Here is a 16,391-nt window from a genome sequence, read left to right as displayed (position 1 = left end):
TATAAAACAGCATCAAGATTAGTAGGGTGAGGCCATGCATTATATTAGATCAACTTAAATGCTTGGAAAAAGAAGCTTCAGACAAACAGTCCCTTCATCCGGGCCCAAAAAGAAGCAATAAGCTTCTTTTAGCAATAAGCTAAATACAGATTAGAAACAACTGCTCTTACTTTAACCTAATAATGTTAATTAGACAACTTAAGAGAAGAAGGTTATGGAAGATTTATAAGCAATTCATTGCTGGTTTTGTGTTTCATACAACTATTGTTTCTCTTAAAAGAACTTTAAAGAAAACCATGTATTTCATTAAGACTACTGCTTTCCTATGAAAACTTTTTTAAAAAATGCTGTGTAGCATTATTACTGCTGCATAATATGAAATGTTAAAATGCAAATGAGTATAATGTTCATTGCCTAGTAAACTACTTCATTCCACAACACACATGCACCATAAATCCAGAAACAGAGGTCAACCTTCTGAAAAAGAAAAATCGGGACAGAGAGAACTGCATGGGTATGTGAACCAAAGGCAGAAGTGATTGAATATTCTGCTTTTTATTTGGTTTAACATTTGTTCCCGAGTAAGGGAAGTACTACTGCTTTGAAAAATATTGTAATATTGGTGGACCTTCAAGGTCCTGGGCTTTGTAAATCTAACTTTTAAATGAGGAAAATCTGCACATGAAATAGAGCAATTCACTTAACATTTAGCTTTCTTTCAGCATTTTGTGTAAGTTGCATAGAGTCTTCACACATTAAGTCTAGTGCTAACTCTACAATCCTAGGGAACAGAGACTGAGTATTTAAGGTCAAAAAAAAGCTTGAATGGTTTTACTGGGTCTTTGAGAAAACATCATATGAACTGCATGAATCAGTAATCAGCTTATGAAGAATGGAAATGTCAAACCATAAAGGGCAGCACTTGGAGTCAGTATTTCTCCTTCCCTGAGGAATCAGCAGCTTTTCCTGAGCAATACATCCAACCACACACACATACCTCTATTTGCACAGCTATGTTGATTTCTGAGAGCAGGGTGGGCAGAGTCCAGGCAGAGCAGAGGTGCCTCAGGACGGGTGCTGTGCTGGCACCCAACAGCAGCATTTGCCCCACAGCATTAATGACCTCAGTAAATGGGACCTTAATTTTGTAGATGGAGAACTGAAGTACGTGTGACTCAGTGACTTCCTGGAATAGGCTGAGGCAGCTCGCAAAGGACGGAACTCAAGAGCTGCCAAGTAAAGAGTTTAGGGCTTAGGACAGGGCAGCCTGTGCCCTCAGAAGCAGATCCCCTGGCAAAACTTCATACCCCCTTCCAGAGAGTTCTGTATTTGACCCAGAAGAGCTTTTGTTTGGTAAAGCCCAAATTACAAGATCCCTGGAGCAGCAGATAGAGCCCAGAAGGCCGGGATGGCCACAGACCTGTTGACAGCGTGTGCAGGGGCTGTGCTGGTGCTGCCACCAGCAGCCGCGCAGAGCAGGCAAAGGAAAACCTGTTGTCTCTCATCCCTTCCTTCTCTTGCAAGTTTTACAGTCTCTTTATGGCTAGTAGCAGGCAGCAGGAATTACAACAAATGGCCACAGTCTTGCCCGTTTTGGTACATCAAAAAAAAAAAAAAAATCTCTTTTCAATGCACAGACTTGTCAGAGACAAGAAAATTATCCAAAGCCCCCAAAAGGCATGAATTCAAGGTGAACTCATTAAAATCCACAAATCCCCTGTGTGGACAGTCTTACTCAGAATTACAGTGGTGTTACTTTGGTTAATGTAGGTTCATTTTTGAAGTGAATTAAACTAAACCAACTTAAGAACATTTTAATTAGTGCTGAGCTCTGCAGAGGGAAACGGAATACTTCCTTTTGTAGAATATAGTTTTCTTTGAAACTTAAAGGAAGATTGGACTGTCTGTAGTGAGCTCTTTAGCTAGAACTGACACCCCTGTACTATTAATATTTGTCCGTAAAAAAATGGGCTTCACAAAGCTTTTTTAATCACAAAGTTTTCTAACATGTTTTGAGTGAAATACTCATTCTGGATAAACTAGAATGAACCAGCATGTAGAGAACCAAGCACACTACACAGCACAAACAGCATCTTCTGTTTATGCAGAATAAAGTCAGAATTGTAAAGATGGAAAAATTAATTTTGATTGCATTGTAATTCAGCTTTTGTGTAAAATTCAAAAATATTCAGATGTATTTCAGTCTCAGATTTTATTTCTTTTCTTCTCCTGGACAAAATCAAGTGACAACATCTGGCTCAGAGTATGTGTGTTATTATTATTTTTTTCTCTCTAAGTAAAATATATTGTTCACAGGGGGATCAGAGATTTAGATTTTTGCTCAATCGTTTTTGGGCAGCTCCGCCTTTTACCAAAGTTTGTTGGCTAGCTCTCCTTACAAGTCATCATTACAGGAAGCTAAGCAAAAAAACAGGGGAGAAATATACTTTGCTTAAAATCTCTGGAACAAAAGTGCCTGATCCAGCAACTTATCACCAAGGCAGAGATCCTGTGCTGCCAGCTCTTGTTCCACTCAAGCACAGGCAGCAGGTGAGCCATGTGCATGCCTCAAGCTGCAGAGCTGGAGTGGGCATTCACAGCAGGTCAAGCAAAAACATGGGCATTTCCAGAGAAAGTTCATCAGAAATCAATTCAACTGCTGAAAAACTCACAGTGTTTAAAAGGAAAGCAAAGACAGTTAAACCTGTGTCTGTTGCAGTGTCAAGCTACACAAGTGTGTTCCTTTAAATGTGAGTCCAGTGCCATATATAATGTGCTCATAGTTAGAAAATTCAGGGCTCTATGCCTTTTGTTCACCAGTATCTCAGCTGGCTGGGATAACACCACAGAGATAGGTAACATCCCAAACCTCAGCAGTGAATTCAGTACCAGCAAGGGTAACATCCTGTGTCTCAGTAAGACTGCACACACATCACACGAGGAGCCTCCACGGGCAGCTGCCCAGGAGCCTGTCTGGCTCACACAAATGGAGAAGGCAAACGCCACCTTTCTGTGGGCACCCATGGCTCAAAGCCAGCTCAGACCAAAAGCGTTACTGTAATTATCCTCTCACGGTTGGCATACAGTGATAAATTAGTCGATGGCAGCAGCAGACAATTTCTAATGAGTGACTTTTCATACCAGAAAATCCCTGTCGTTGCCAGTGATTGTTAGCTTTGTTGAGACTTAGCAGAAAAGCCACGAGGAGGATGGGGCATTGCAGCTGCCTGCTCTATCTTCTCTGTGCACGAATACGGGAGCTGGGAGAACAATGCAGCACCCTTCAAATGCTCACCCTCCTAAAATGAAAACCCACTGGAAGCCACTGCAGATGCTAAATGCTCTGTGAGGGTGGTGGCTTTGAATGGGAAATGTGCCCTGGAGAAACTTGCACAGCAGCTGCCTTCATGGGAATGGTGGCCCAGATCCCTCCCCAGCCAGCCAGTGCAGCTGCTACCTGGGAAAACAGGGCAGGCTTCACATTCACAAGTTTCATGCTGCTCTGGTAGTAGTGCAGCAAGAGCAATTACTGCTGTTTTTCTCTACTGTCTCCCTGGCTTAAACACCATCAGGGTCTTCTGCCCTGGGAGGGAGCTCTGGGCTGTGCTGCTGTCAAGGAAGCTAACTCTGGAATATGGGTCTTGGTCTCATATTTCATAACATACACATTTCACATGAGGCAAAGCATCTACCTGGCAAATCATTGGACAGTGCAGACAGAAGGTATTTCAACCAATAAAAAAATATGGGTCTACTGTTAATTGGATATCTCAAGTATGAAACCACATTGAGAAATAAAAAAACCTCACAGATCAGTTTGTTTGTGAGGTCAAATGGCCCAAGATGCTGCTTCAGGAACAGTGGTATATGCAATACATAACTTCTAAAGTTTTGTTGTTTTTTTTTTTTCCCCAGAAAACCATCTGGTTAAGACTTACCCCACCAAATCCTCTGAAGCGCTGCAGGACGTCATTGTTGATGAAGCAGGACTGTGCAGGATCATGGAGGGCTTGGTCCAAGAGGTGGTCAATGAAGTAGATGCCTGGCTCGATGGTCAGCACCATGCCCTGCTCCAGGCTGCGGGCAGTGCGCAGGCTCCTGAGCCCCGGCAGATCAATGCGTTCCACTCCCTGGGGAGGAAACAGTACTTCTGACAGACAGAAGGACACTCTGTGGTCACCTTTCATCAAGACCCTCCATACTGAGTGCTCCATGAGACATGCAAAATGCAAAAAATAATGGGGAAGGAGTGAAACTATGCTGTTATACAGTTATTGATACAATTATCCCTCTCTTATCTATCCCTCATTTAGCTTTCATAGAAGTGATGACCAGCTTTCAACTCAACATCCAAACTGGTTTTTACACTGGTTTTGGCTATTCTTGGTACTGCCACTTGCTACCCTGGGAGAAGTACTGCACTGCGGAGAGAATGTAATTACTTGTACTATTTCTTTCCATTCTCTCCCTTGCCAAGTACAGGATTTTAAGCGACACGCAAATCTTGAAATGCCCCCTCCACATCATGGCTGAAATAGCTAAACTATGCAGCAGAGAACAATTTCTCCAGGGATATGCAAATACTTAGTCTCACTGAATGTTATTAAAATTACCCATTTATGATCTTGATTCAGAAGCAATGAGTCTACACATGACCTCATAAAAGAAGCCCATTTAAAACTAAACTTTTGTCAGATTCAGACTTTCAGGCAACATGGTGCTGACTGATATTATTAAAAACTAAGTCAAAACATGTCCTGACTAGCAAAACATGCTCTTCTTCCCAAAAGCTGGTAAAGTCAAATGATATATGAGAACGTGCTCAGTCAAGGAATTAGAAACACTGCAAAGACTAGTTCAGGATATTAATTTTCTTCCCCCAAATGTGCCAGGTATTGCAACATCCAAATAAATATATCTCAATCCCATTAGCTTTTTTAATATTCTTTGTAACTGTACCAAAATTCATCAACAAAATATGGTGATGGCCAGTAAACAGCTCACAGGCCCACCAGCTTGTATACATGCACACACTCTGCTCAGGAAAATTTTTCCACTTCAGCCAGTAAGCCAGAGGTTAACAGGTCTGCAAGACCAAGAGGCTATGCATCTGGTAGCATACCCAAATGTTGCTTCTGGCCAAAGTCACAGTAATTTTCCTGTACAGCAGAAGGGGTGGCTCCTTCCAGGATTACTAGCAGTGTGGCTGGTATCATGAAGATGAAACAAACCTGAACTCCAGGACATGCACCCTGCCCAGGGTTACCTTGGCTGCACCTCCCCTCCTGGTTGCACTCTGCCCTTTCTGCCACACCAATGCAGGAGCATCCCCTGCAGATTAACCATACTTTCACTGAATCATTTGCTCTTCAAGGTGTATTTTTCCCTACAGTACTGTTCACTCTGGAGCTCCACTTCCAGTTCAGGGAAAGCCTCTTTCACAGAAATGCTGCTTGCCACTCAGAAGGGTGTGTGTTCTCACTGGTCACCCAAGCAATACCCAAGGGCTGCTTTTTTCCCTTAGCAGAGCTTCTGTTCAAATGAAATGCATCTTACAACAGCCATTTCCAGATCTCAACAGCCTGGACATGCAGGTAAGTCTTACCATTTTTTCAGAGACACGGAGTATTCACTTGTTCTCACCAGCCAGCAAGTGTTCCCTGACCATTTTCATTGTGTATTTGATAAATTTTCACTCACGTTTGATCTGAATTTTGCAGAGCATTATATTACAGTAAAATAAGAAAGCACAATTTTGTTTTTCTGAGGCTAGGAAACAAGAATACTCTGATATTAAGCAAGGCTCTTTGCATTTATATTCTTATCAAAACCCAAAGAGAATCAATATATTTCTGAACTTGAAACAATAACTGCACTGAAATTGAGCCATTCTTCTTTCTGCTGATGCCCCATGGGTTTTGGCATCTCACACATTCATTGTAATGTGTAAAGGAAACAAGGGCATCCAATCTTGTGGATTAATCTCTCCATGAGCTGTAAACAATTACATTGGTGTCTGGACCTTTTGGTGTGTTGCCAACTATCTATCGGCTGTTTTACAACAAACAACCCATATTTGGCCTTTTAAGTATACAGCTCTTCAATTCTACTTGTAAATGCCTTTTCTGGGTGAGTCAATCCAAGACAGATGCTAGAAAGATGCTAGAAAGATGAATGTGCAGTGAGGAAAACAATGGCAAACATCCTCCGAAGGCAGCCCTGGCACAGTGTCTGCATTTTTTAGCCTTTTCTTAAAACAAATGAGATTTACCTCCAGGTGTGATGATCAAGTCTTGATGCCCACTCCAGGTACCTCTGTACAGCCATTAAAGCAATGTGTAGACTGACTCTGCTTTTAGCACTTCCTCCAAGAAGCTAATAACACAATTACAACCCAGGAGGAAGACCTGGGAATTCATGTTTGGAAAATTTTTTCAGCAGCACAGGTTCTCCAGCCTGACAGCAGGGCAGCCACCCGAGGACTGGAATACTCCTGCTCCCCCAAAAATAGAACTTTAACTTCTCTAGAAGGAATTTTCTTCTCTAGAACTCTTTTTGATATTCTCCTTATCCTATTTCAGCTCTAGATTATGTCGGTTCTTGGTTTCATCTCCAGATCTTTGGATTTTCCAGGCTCTGAAGCCACTGCATAAATGGCAGTGGCTCTATATTTCTTCCATTAAAGCATCTCTAGTGGGCCTCCAGAGAATGGGCAACACTGCTCAGCTTTTCAAAGACTGCAAGCAGGACACCCCACACCAGTGTGGGGATTTGCAGCAAGGAAGCACTACGTTCCCTTGTAATGGAGGCTAGTGAGATTTTCCTCAAGAGCTGAGCAAACTGGATGAAGACAGATTCAGACTATTGAGTGTACCTGGCCACACACACCTAAGTGGAGGACAGCCCCAGTCCAACTTGCTGCAAGGCTGAAGGACAACAAGAACTGGGACAAGGAACAAGCAGAGTGGGGAAAGGGAAAGGTGATCAAGTAGGGGAAACGACAAAATTCCTTGAGAACAGCACTGGATGAAAACACACATCAAATGTTCTTCTGCAGCCCAAATCACATCAGACCTCTAACCACCATCTTAGTAGCCAACGTGGCCATCAGGTCCAGGAGCTGAGAGCTCTCAGTATGCCTCAGTTGCTTACGAAAGGTAGAACAAACTGAGCATTTTTTTTGGTGACTGAAACACTACCACCCACAAACAGAAGGTGATAGCTCTGAAACAAGGCTATGGCCATCCTCCACCAACTCAAACCCTGCTGAGAACAAAGCCTTACACTGTAACTCACCAGTATGATTCTTCTGGCATTAATGTATTTTCTTTTTTGTGATGAAGAAACTTCCCTCTATTTTGCAGCTAAACAACTAACACCTTGTTATCAACAATAACCATGATGATGTTTTGTAGTAAGATGAAACGAAGAGTAAAAAAAGTGAACACTGGCACAGCAGCTGTGTGGATATCTGTTTCTATTACTGTTATATCCTGGAGGCTTGGCCATGGAGCAGGACCTTGCTGCACTCAGTGCTGTACAACTCCAAAGCACAAGCTGGTGATTTGTCTTAAAAAAAGTGTAGAGAATAATTTAGAAAATATTAACACCCAGGCATCTAAAAATAGAGTCCCAGTGATATTCTGAGCAAACGAATTTTTGCAGAACTGATTGTTTTCCTGTATATTGCAGCAACAGACTACATCCAAAATTGTTTTCTAAGCCTGATCTTATTTGGAGGTTCTGCTCACATTTTAAAATTGAGACACTCCTCCCACAGTAAGCACAGATGTATGACACTGTCATTTGTGACTGTACTCCTGCCAAGAACACCAGATTCCAATTAATGGTTCAAGTAAGGTAACAAAATCCAGCATGTCTAGGCAATAAGGACTGTCAAGGGAGCAGGAGAATTATTATGTAAACTGATTTCATTACTGTGAAAGCAAAATAAAAGTTCAAATTAAGTTAAGTGTGCAGTAGTATAAAATATAGATCTATTTTTGGAATAAGTGGGGAATCAGGAAGGATGCAAATATGCCCATCTCCCAGAAAAGTGGCTATGGAAGACTAGAAGTTGCAATATCCCCAGAACACATCAGTCTGAAGATGAATTACTGACAGTTCATAAGCAATTGCATGGTTAATGGGGATATATGTTGCTTTTTCCACGGAAGAACTGCAATATGTATCATGCTGGATCTTGTCCCATAGACACCAGCTACCAAGCAAAGCAATCAGAAGCAGAAATAGCTCCAGCCCACTGGGCTGAGTCTGATCTTGGGTCTGTCTTTGGATCAGAACAGAAGAAAGCCACAGGTGATGTCTCTGTGCTTGCTGGTCATTGCCCATGGAGCCATTACCCTAGCTGGGGATGCACAAGCACAGAGATGCAAGAACACCCTCCCTCCTAAACCAGGGGCTGCAAAGCTTAGTTGGCATCACCCAGAAGTTTCCTGAAGCCAGCAATGGCAGCAAAACACAGCCAGAGCAGAGATCACCAAAGCTACTCATAAAGGCAAATACCGAACTGCAGCAAAACTCATATGGTGACACAAACTGTATAATACTTTTTTTCCAGCTAAATCATCACAGAACTTTTTAGAGCCTGACAAATAAGACTGTCCCAGTTGGATGACATCCAATACAGCAAAGTCCTAACCATTTTACCAAGCTAAGTGCAATCAAGTATTTAAATTAGAATACTAACATTTTATTGAGATTATATGAAATCAATACTGAAGTGAAATCTCATCTCCTTCACTCTTCCCTAATATCCCACTGTGTATACCCCACTTCTAATTAGCTCATTTATTGTAAAAAGAAGAGAGTCCTATGCAGCTAATAAAATAAATGTCTGGAATTCCATTTCACTTGTCTCCTAGTCCCTTTCCTCTAAACCCTTGTTTCTCTTTCTGAGTGCTACTAATGAACATCAGTTTATTCAATCTATCCCACTTCTTCCCTGCAGCCTGAGCTGTCTATAGTCATCTGAAGGAACTACCTTTCAAATCAGCAGCAGGTTACAGGAGAATATGCCCCAAGCATCACATACCACTTGTGGCATTTGCAAGTCAAAGCTTCCACTTTTGCAGGAGAATCTAATTACTAGCTGGAGCTTTTGGGACACAGCTCAAAGTTAATATTGGGGGAATGGAGGGCACACAATGTTTAACAGGCTATTTTTATTTGAGACATCTTTGTCTTCTCCTAGGTATTAACTGTGGTACCGGGTTTAAGATGCTGAGTAACTTTCCTGCTATTGCAGAGAATGATGAAGAATCTCCTGCCCCTTACAGGAGCCATTGCTGCATGCTGGGGGGTCAGATAGAGCCAAGTTTCAATCCATTGCTACAGTGTGCTTATGAGCATCATTTCCTAAGTCATTTTTGCTTCCTGATCTTCAGATGTCACCAACCTCTGTTGCTATCATAATGGAATATACATACGGATTTTTTTTTTTTCCTTAATATAATCAAGAGGAAAAAAAAAAGAAATAGCACATAGTAAAAACCACCAAATTGACAACTGCAATATAATCCTAAAAGAGGAGAATATTTAGATAGAGAAGACATGAGAAAAAAAAATTGCCAGAGCTACCAGGAGCAGTGTTTTGAAAAGAGACCAATGATGCACTGTTTAAAATCTAACGCACAGGTTTTCTTCTGACACAGAACGCGTCCACAGACAATGGCCTTAAATGCAAGGACTTCTTTTTTTTGATACTAATACTAGTGGAAATTGCACAGTGAAACCCCTAAACCATAGCTGTTCATACATGTCACACCTTACTTTTAATTGAAAATTGTAATTGAAAGCAGAAATCCACAATTTTGGTTTTCCTCCTGTGCCTGGAATGGATGTTTCAAAAACCACACAGGCTGTTAGCCTCTGCTAAAATTTCAGGAAGATTTGATAACTAGTCAGATAAAATTCTCTTGGCACACAAAGTTTTTTGCAACAAACTTCAACAAGTAAAACAATCATAAGCAAGTAGCTCTTTCAAAGAAATTAAACAGAACTAATGAATGCCAAACCAATCAACAAAAAAACCCCTAAGTATGTAACTCTCAGAGAAGGGAAACCCTGTGACAGGACAGGGCCTGGTCTGAACACAGCACCTGAGGATTCCCTCCTCTTCTGCCTCTGTTTAAGTCCTAAACTCCCACAAACGCCCAAACTTCATCATCTGTCCTCAGAGGGAAAAGCTGCTGGGAATTAATTACAATGTTTCTGAGCCCACATAACATCTATCAACTGAACTCTGGAGAGGGCTGAAATCCCACTGAAGAATCTCACGCGGCAGGAAACTCTCCTGCTTGGTGTTTGACCCAAGAGGTAACAATAAGCACCATGGATTTCATGGAAACCCATGCTCTGTGGGGAAATGCTGTAGAATTGAAAATCTTCACCAATTTGTTTCTTTCCTGTACTCTGCCTGCTTAGCAGCTCACACAACCATACAGCTGTGCTATGCAGGAATTCAAAGAATCAAAAAGAAAGTGATTCAAGGGGAACATATGCAGTAGAAGCAGCAGGGTTTTTTCTATTTGTTTTTCAGAGTGCACAATCATTTACAAGAACAAAACCTACAGCTAAAACCAGAGGCCCTTTTACTGTTTGCTCATTCAAGTGCCTACCATGCAGGTTCTTTCATGTTTGCAGGGCCTGGATATGCACAGCTAGAGCAAAGCTTTGCAAGGTTATGACCAAGTTGAAGCAATTTGCATCACTGGGTCTCCATGTAACAGCTTTAGGCTTCCTGGTAAATTCACCTCATCCTCTCCTTCTTAAAGGAAAAAACATTAATGCGTCATTTGCAATGCTAACCACAAAAAATATGAAATTTTCTGCTTTGGCATGAAGTAGGATACATAAGGAAAAAAATTGTTGCAAGAACAATAAAGGGAACAAGATCATTCCTGTATTCTCTAGTAAGTTTGGTGACCTAAAACCCCAAACAGTCATTTAGGATCTGGGAGCAAGATTTCTGTTAGAGCCAGATGCAGCTAGTACACCCCTCTGAGCAGCAGAGATGTTCCCCAAGCCTGCATTGTAATGGAAGGACATGGATAACTCCAGGATCAAAAAAACTTCTAACCTTAATTTGTTGATGCAGAATAGCAATGAAAGGATCAGCTTTTTGTGAGAATAGAGAATTGAATTACAACTTTAAGGTAAATCTTATAATTTTAAAAGTCAAAACAAAATGAAACTCTTAATTCACAAGTTGTTGAAATCACAGTAGTTATTAACTTAAATTAAGTGGCTTATTATTATAGAAAGTCATAAAATGTACTTAGCATTCTTCTGAGCCTTACAGTCAATTAATATAACATGAAATTGAATCAACTCAAGCACCTAGAGACACAGAACCTAGATTTAAATGAAAACTTCAGCTCCATCTACCTCAGGGTCTGGAAATTTGGGATCACCTACCACATTTTCTCCATTGCAACAGGCACAAACCTGAATTTATATCCCATATCGAACTTACCCAGAAACAAATGAAAGAGTGTGGGAAAACCATCTCCATGATTAAATTTTACAGCTGAAGCTAAGCCCAGTGGAGTTTTCACCCTTTGAAGCTAGCTCTGTCTGACTAAGGGCCAGATTTTCTGAAGTGATTAGTACCACTGGGGCTGAATTTTCAGAACTGCTCAAGTTGTAGTTAGACCCTTAAAAAAGCAGATAGATTTTTCAAAGACGTGTTCAACACTCAGTTTCCCCGTGAGGAACACCACAGCACACTGCAGGAGACCCGATTCCCAAAAGAGCTCCTGACTGCTGAGTACTTCTGAAAATCAGGACATTTACTTATGTGCTTCAATGGAAAACACTGGTAGTTGCAGTCTTTTAAAAATCTCGCCCTAAACATAGTTGCTAAGCCACATTTATTGATGGCCAAACCCAACCATTCTTTATCACGGCAAAAAATAAGGAAGGGAAAAGTTATATTTTTCTAATATTCTGAATATTTCCTGCAGAAAATTTGTGAGGTTTTTTCAATGTTTGTCAAAGAGGAAGAAAGTGCTTGTTCAATGCTGCATGTGAAAGCAGCTTACTGGAAAAGATGAAAACTTATTATTGCCAATTTTGAAAAAAGAAATCTTTGGCTACTAATGAATAACTAATCTAAGCTAACAATGTCTGGAAATAGTTTTTTTGGAACACACAAAACTTTGTGACGGATAAAAATTAGGAAATTAAAGCTTATTGTATTATTCCAAATGTAACTGTTTACACTTGAGGAAAAATAATGGAATAATATCCACTTGGAAAGTTTTTATTTTTAAAAAATCCTTTGTAATACTCCCAGAAATTCTCTCGGCCAAAAGCAAATAACTTGCTTCTTAACCAGCTAGAAAAAAAGAACATGATACTACAGGCATGGGCTCAGTGTACAATAAACACAAAAATGGTTTTATGAAATTCCTTGTGAAAATCTCACTAGCTGGTAAACATTAAAACGCACCAAAAATCCCTCTAAACAATAAGACATAGATAGAAAGCCTTCTCCCTTTTAATACAGACACACATCACAATCACATGAGAGGTGCCCAATTGCTCACATTTAGATTTATCTTGGAAAAACCACGTCCCCATAAGACTTCCAGTGCTTCCAGGCCCTGCAGCCCTGTGGTTCTCTCCCCCATGGCAGGGACTGTACCCCCAGTTAGAGCTTCAGACTAGAGAAGCCTAATGAAGGCTTCTCCATCAACAGGCTTTTTATTGTGGGTTTTCCACTATCAGGTGCTCCGACACCTCAGAGGTTTGACCTTAGTCAAACAACCCAATTTAAAGAGCCTCATGCTTTGGGTCAGAGAGCACCCATGGGTCTGACAGAGCTGGAATTACTTCTGAAGAAAGTTTAAAGGAGCTGCTCTTCTGCAGAACCCCAGATCCATTCTTGTTCAAACTAAGCAAATACTGGATTTTAGCTATTTGTGAGCTTACATACATGCTTCCCCCCCATATTTAGGGATTTGTTATTTAGGATTGGATTTTGAAAGCAAATGAGCCACACACATATTCTTAACGTAAGTGTGCAATTGCATGTCTACAAAACAAATTATTTTAGTATTTGCAGGTACAAAATTCTCTGTCTGCACAGAGCTCTGGTATTTTTACATACATTAAATATGAAAGTGGAAAACTTAGCTCACTTGACAATACAATCCCTACGTGCATTTTTATCTGTACCAGGTTGCTCACTCAAAACTGTGGAAAGATCAGTGTGCTTTCAGAAAAATGATGCCTAAATTAAATAATGTACTGGAAAATTAATGGTTATGAATCTGGTCATATGTAAATAAAAACTAGTTCCAAAACCCGAGTCTGTAACTCATATGCCACAGTACTGAAAGTTGCTGAGAGATGCAAGGTATATGGAGTCTGTTGTTTTATGTTTCCCCAAAATCAGTTTTACAAATCTCTCTTTTGAAATTAAGCTACTTACTTTATACTTCAAAGCATACAGTTTCTAAGTAAACAAAAAAAGCACGGTATTTTTCACTCCCCACTTGTTCCTAGAATTTAGTTATCTTTTTACCTTAGCAAGTCTTGAACAAGTTTATGTAAGTCCACCAAATTCAGAAAGGTTCTTCATAACACAAACAAAACAATTTAGGTGAAAGCATCAAACACTGGGGTCCTAGATCTTTAAGTCCACAAACTCTCCACCCATTCTGCATTAGCTTGTGAAGAAACCTTAAAATGAGAACAGGGTTGCTTTTGATTTTTGTTTCATTTTAATTACATATCAGTTTATTAGCTGATGCCAATAGTTTGTCATCACAGTACTGTGTCTCAACAATAATTATATTGTGGACATTACGAGTACCCTCAAATATTATATACTGCTTCTCCCCTGCCTGCGAAAATGAACCCTGAAACAGCCACTGTTACAAACCCTGTTCACCCAACATGACCAAGCACCAAAGTATGCCTAAGCCTTAACTAAAAAGTTCTTTCAGGCTGTTGTACAAGAACATCTTCAATAAGACAGAAGGCAGTATCCATTTCAATACTGTATTGTTGAAAGCCTTTTAACAGTTAGGCTCAAATAACCAAAACACACCACATAAAAAATCCTTCTGAAATCTTTCTGAAGCTGCTGTAAACTTCCTTTCTTTATTCAAACCTTAAATTCAATTCCCCCTTAGTATGTGGGAGATGTCCCTGCCCATGCAAGGAGGTTGGAACTAGAAAATCTTTAAGGTCCCCTCCAACACAAACCAATCTAGGATTCCATGGTCATTGCAAACATCTTCCGATTCATTAGTTGCAGAATTTTACCCATTCTGCTTCCAGATCACAGTCATGAACTATCATATTGATACTTGAGATCAAAGTTCAAGACAGGAATATATTCAAGTCAGCTTGTTTCCATATGACACAGCCATGGGTCCAGAGCATAAGGTGGCAGTGTGTGATAGGAGTGATACATGCTGCAGTGGTGACTCATGGAGGAGCAGTGTATGCAGACACTGAACAGACTAGGAATGCCTGAAGGGCAGCACCAGTTGACTTCTCCCCATTAGCAATTTCTGTTCTAATAACAAATAGATTCCCTTAAAGTAAACTGCATAAAATATCACATCCAATAAAAAGACACATTTAGATGCACATCTGCCTCACCTCTGAGCTAATCATGTATAAATTCTGGTGGAATTGAGTGGGGTTAATCTGCAAGGCAGGCAAGGATGGACTAACACTAACCTCTGGGTAGCCTCCAACATCATGCACATCAATTCCAAGTAGATGTCCAAGTCCGTGTGGCATGAATATTGCACCCAGATGAACCTTCACCATGTCGTCTACATTGCCTTTCAGAATGCCAATTTTAGTCAACTCCTCCAGATGGACTCTGTCAGCCAGACGGTGCATATCAGGCCAGGCGACCCCTTAGAGAGCAGAAACAAGCAGCTGAGTTAACTATTTCTAAAAGTTTTTAAAGATTACTTTTAAAAAGCAGTTGTAATACATGTGTCCTTTCTTTATTTAAAAAAAACAAACGTGGGAAGAGCAACTACATTACCACAAAAATACTTTAAACAATACAAAATTATCTTAGCATGCATGCAAAGCACAGAAAACCATGAACAAGGGCATCAGCAGGCACCTTAAAATCCAGATCCCCACGAAAAGAATCTTAAGACACTGTATTCAAGTATGTTTATACAAATGCAAATCTATCAGTGAGTTTTCTAAAATAATCTCAACTGAAAAATGCAGCTATTTAAAATGCAGAGTGTGAAATACTACTTTCCTACCATTTTCAATGCTGATCATACCCATTTAAAGCATGTGAGATGGACAGTACTTTTTTACGTACATAGAAGATTTAAAGCCCACATCTTTCTGGCAAAGACACTCTCCAGAAATTAATGATTCCCTTGTGTTAATGGGCTGTGTAAAACACAAGTCCTCTAATACACGTACTGAAACAGCATTACAAAATACTGTTGGCTGACTAAAGACAGAGTGCCAGGATACATTAGATTTCTATTATTTTGGTATAGGATACAATTTTGTTTGACAAACTGCTGGGGGGCGGAGGGAGGAAGAAAGCAGCTCTTTTGTTAGTAACACAGTACTGTCTTAATTAGTTCTCCATGGCTTTGAGTCATCATCAACAGAGTGGCTGCAGAGTCAAGACAACTAGGGCTAAGGTACAGCAGAAGAATATTTTCCTTGTTCAATTTTGGCATGATTAAACAAATAAAAACCCAGCAATTTTTAAGGCCAAACCCCCATCAAGTTCCATTTGCTTTAATCCAGTTAAACACGCAGCTCTAGGGTCTTGTGAACATGAGTGTCATATCATAATTACATTAGCACTCTCTGATGAAAGTACTGAGGCTTCAAAGGCTGAAATATACTCATCCTGTGGGAGTGCTTTAACAAAATTCAGTTGTCTTATATGGCTCTGATGTAAAGGTCAGAAGTAAACTGAAGAGCAAGTGTCTGCTCTGTCTTGCACACCATCCCCACAGAAGCTGATGCACCTTTGCACTCCCATTAACACTACTGGGAATCAGCTCAGCATGTGTGAGTTAACAGGCAGCCTCCTTTTCCCCATCAGATTACCCTGAGGTCAAACTTTTTAGCCTGTTGCATGCATGCAGCTGAAGAAGCATCTCCGTTGCCCAGACAAGACCACAAGACAGAGGTGTGCAGTGCCATGCTCCAGACAAGCTCTTGGTTGCTCTTCACAAAAGCCAACAGTGCCCAAGTGAGTGATGCTCAACCACAAAATGTGTGCAGTCTTCCTGTGTATAATGTGCTATTTTTGTGTTTTCCCTCCTTTAAAAAGGAATTTAGATTATTCTGTAAGTAAAAATAAACACTACTATAACCTGCTGTTCTTTGACAACTGCATTCAATAT

General features: G+C 40.4%; 1 protein-coding gene and 1 long non-coding RNA gene across 4 annotated transcripts in view; both read right to left on the bottom strand.

Moving 5' to 3' along the window:
- The window catches only part of LOC139802023 (uncharacterized), a 316,071-nt gene that overhangs the window by 161,839 nt on the left and 137,841 nt on the right, over positions 1–16,391 (bottom strand). The gene's annotated exons all lie outside the window — the stretch shown is intronic.
- The window catches only part of PEPD (peptidase D), a 126,741-nt gene that overhangs the window by 4,720 nt on the left and 105,630 nt on the right, over positions 1–16,391 (bottom strand). For all 3 annotated transcript variants that reach the window (XM_071756739.1, XM_071756740.1, XM_071756741.1), the window contains 2 exons: positions 14,722–14,906; positions 3,939–4,130 (listed from right to left, as the gene is read on the bottom strand). In XM_071756739.1, coding sequence (XP_071612840.1) covers positions 3,939–4,130; positions 14,722–14,906 — 377 coding nt within the window. The remainder of the gene's footprint in view (positions 1–3,938; positions 4,131–14,721; positions 14,907–16,391) is intronic.

This window comes from Heliangelus exortis, chromosome 13 (assembly GCF_036169615.1).
Source record: "Heliangelus exortis chromosome 13, bHelExo1.hap1, whole genome shotgun sequence".
NCBI lineage: Eukaryota > Metazoa > Chordata > Aves > Apodiformes > Trochilidae > Heliangelus > Heliangelus exortis.
The sequence above is the reverse complement of the archived record's forward strand: the minus strand, read 5'-3'. Positions and strand labels throughout refer to the sequence as shown.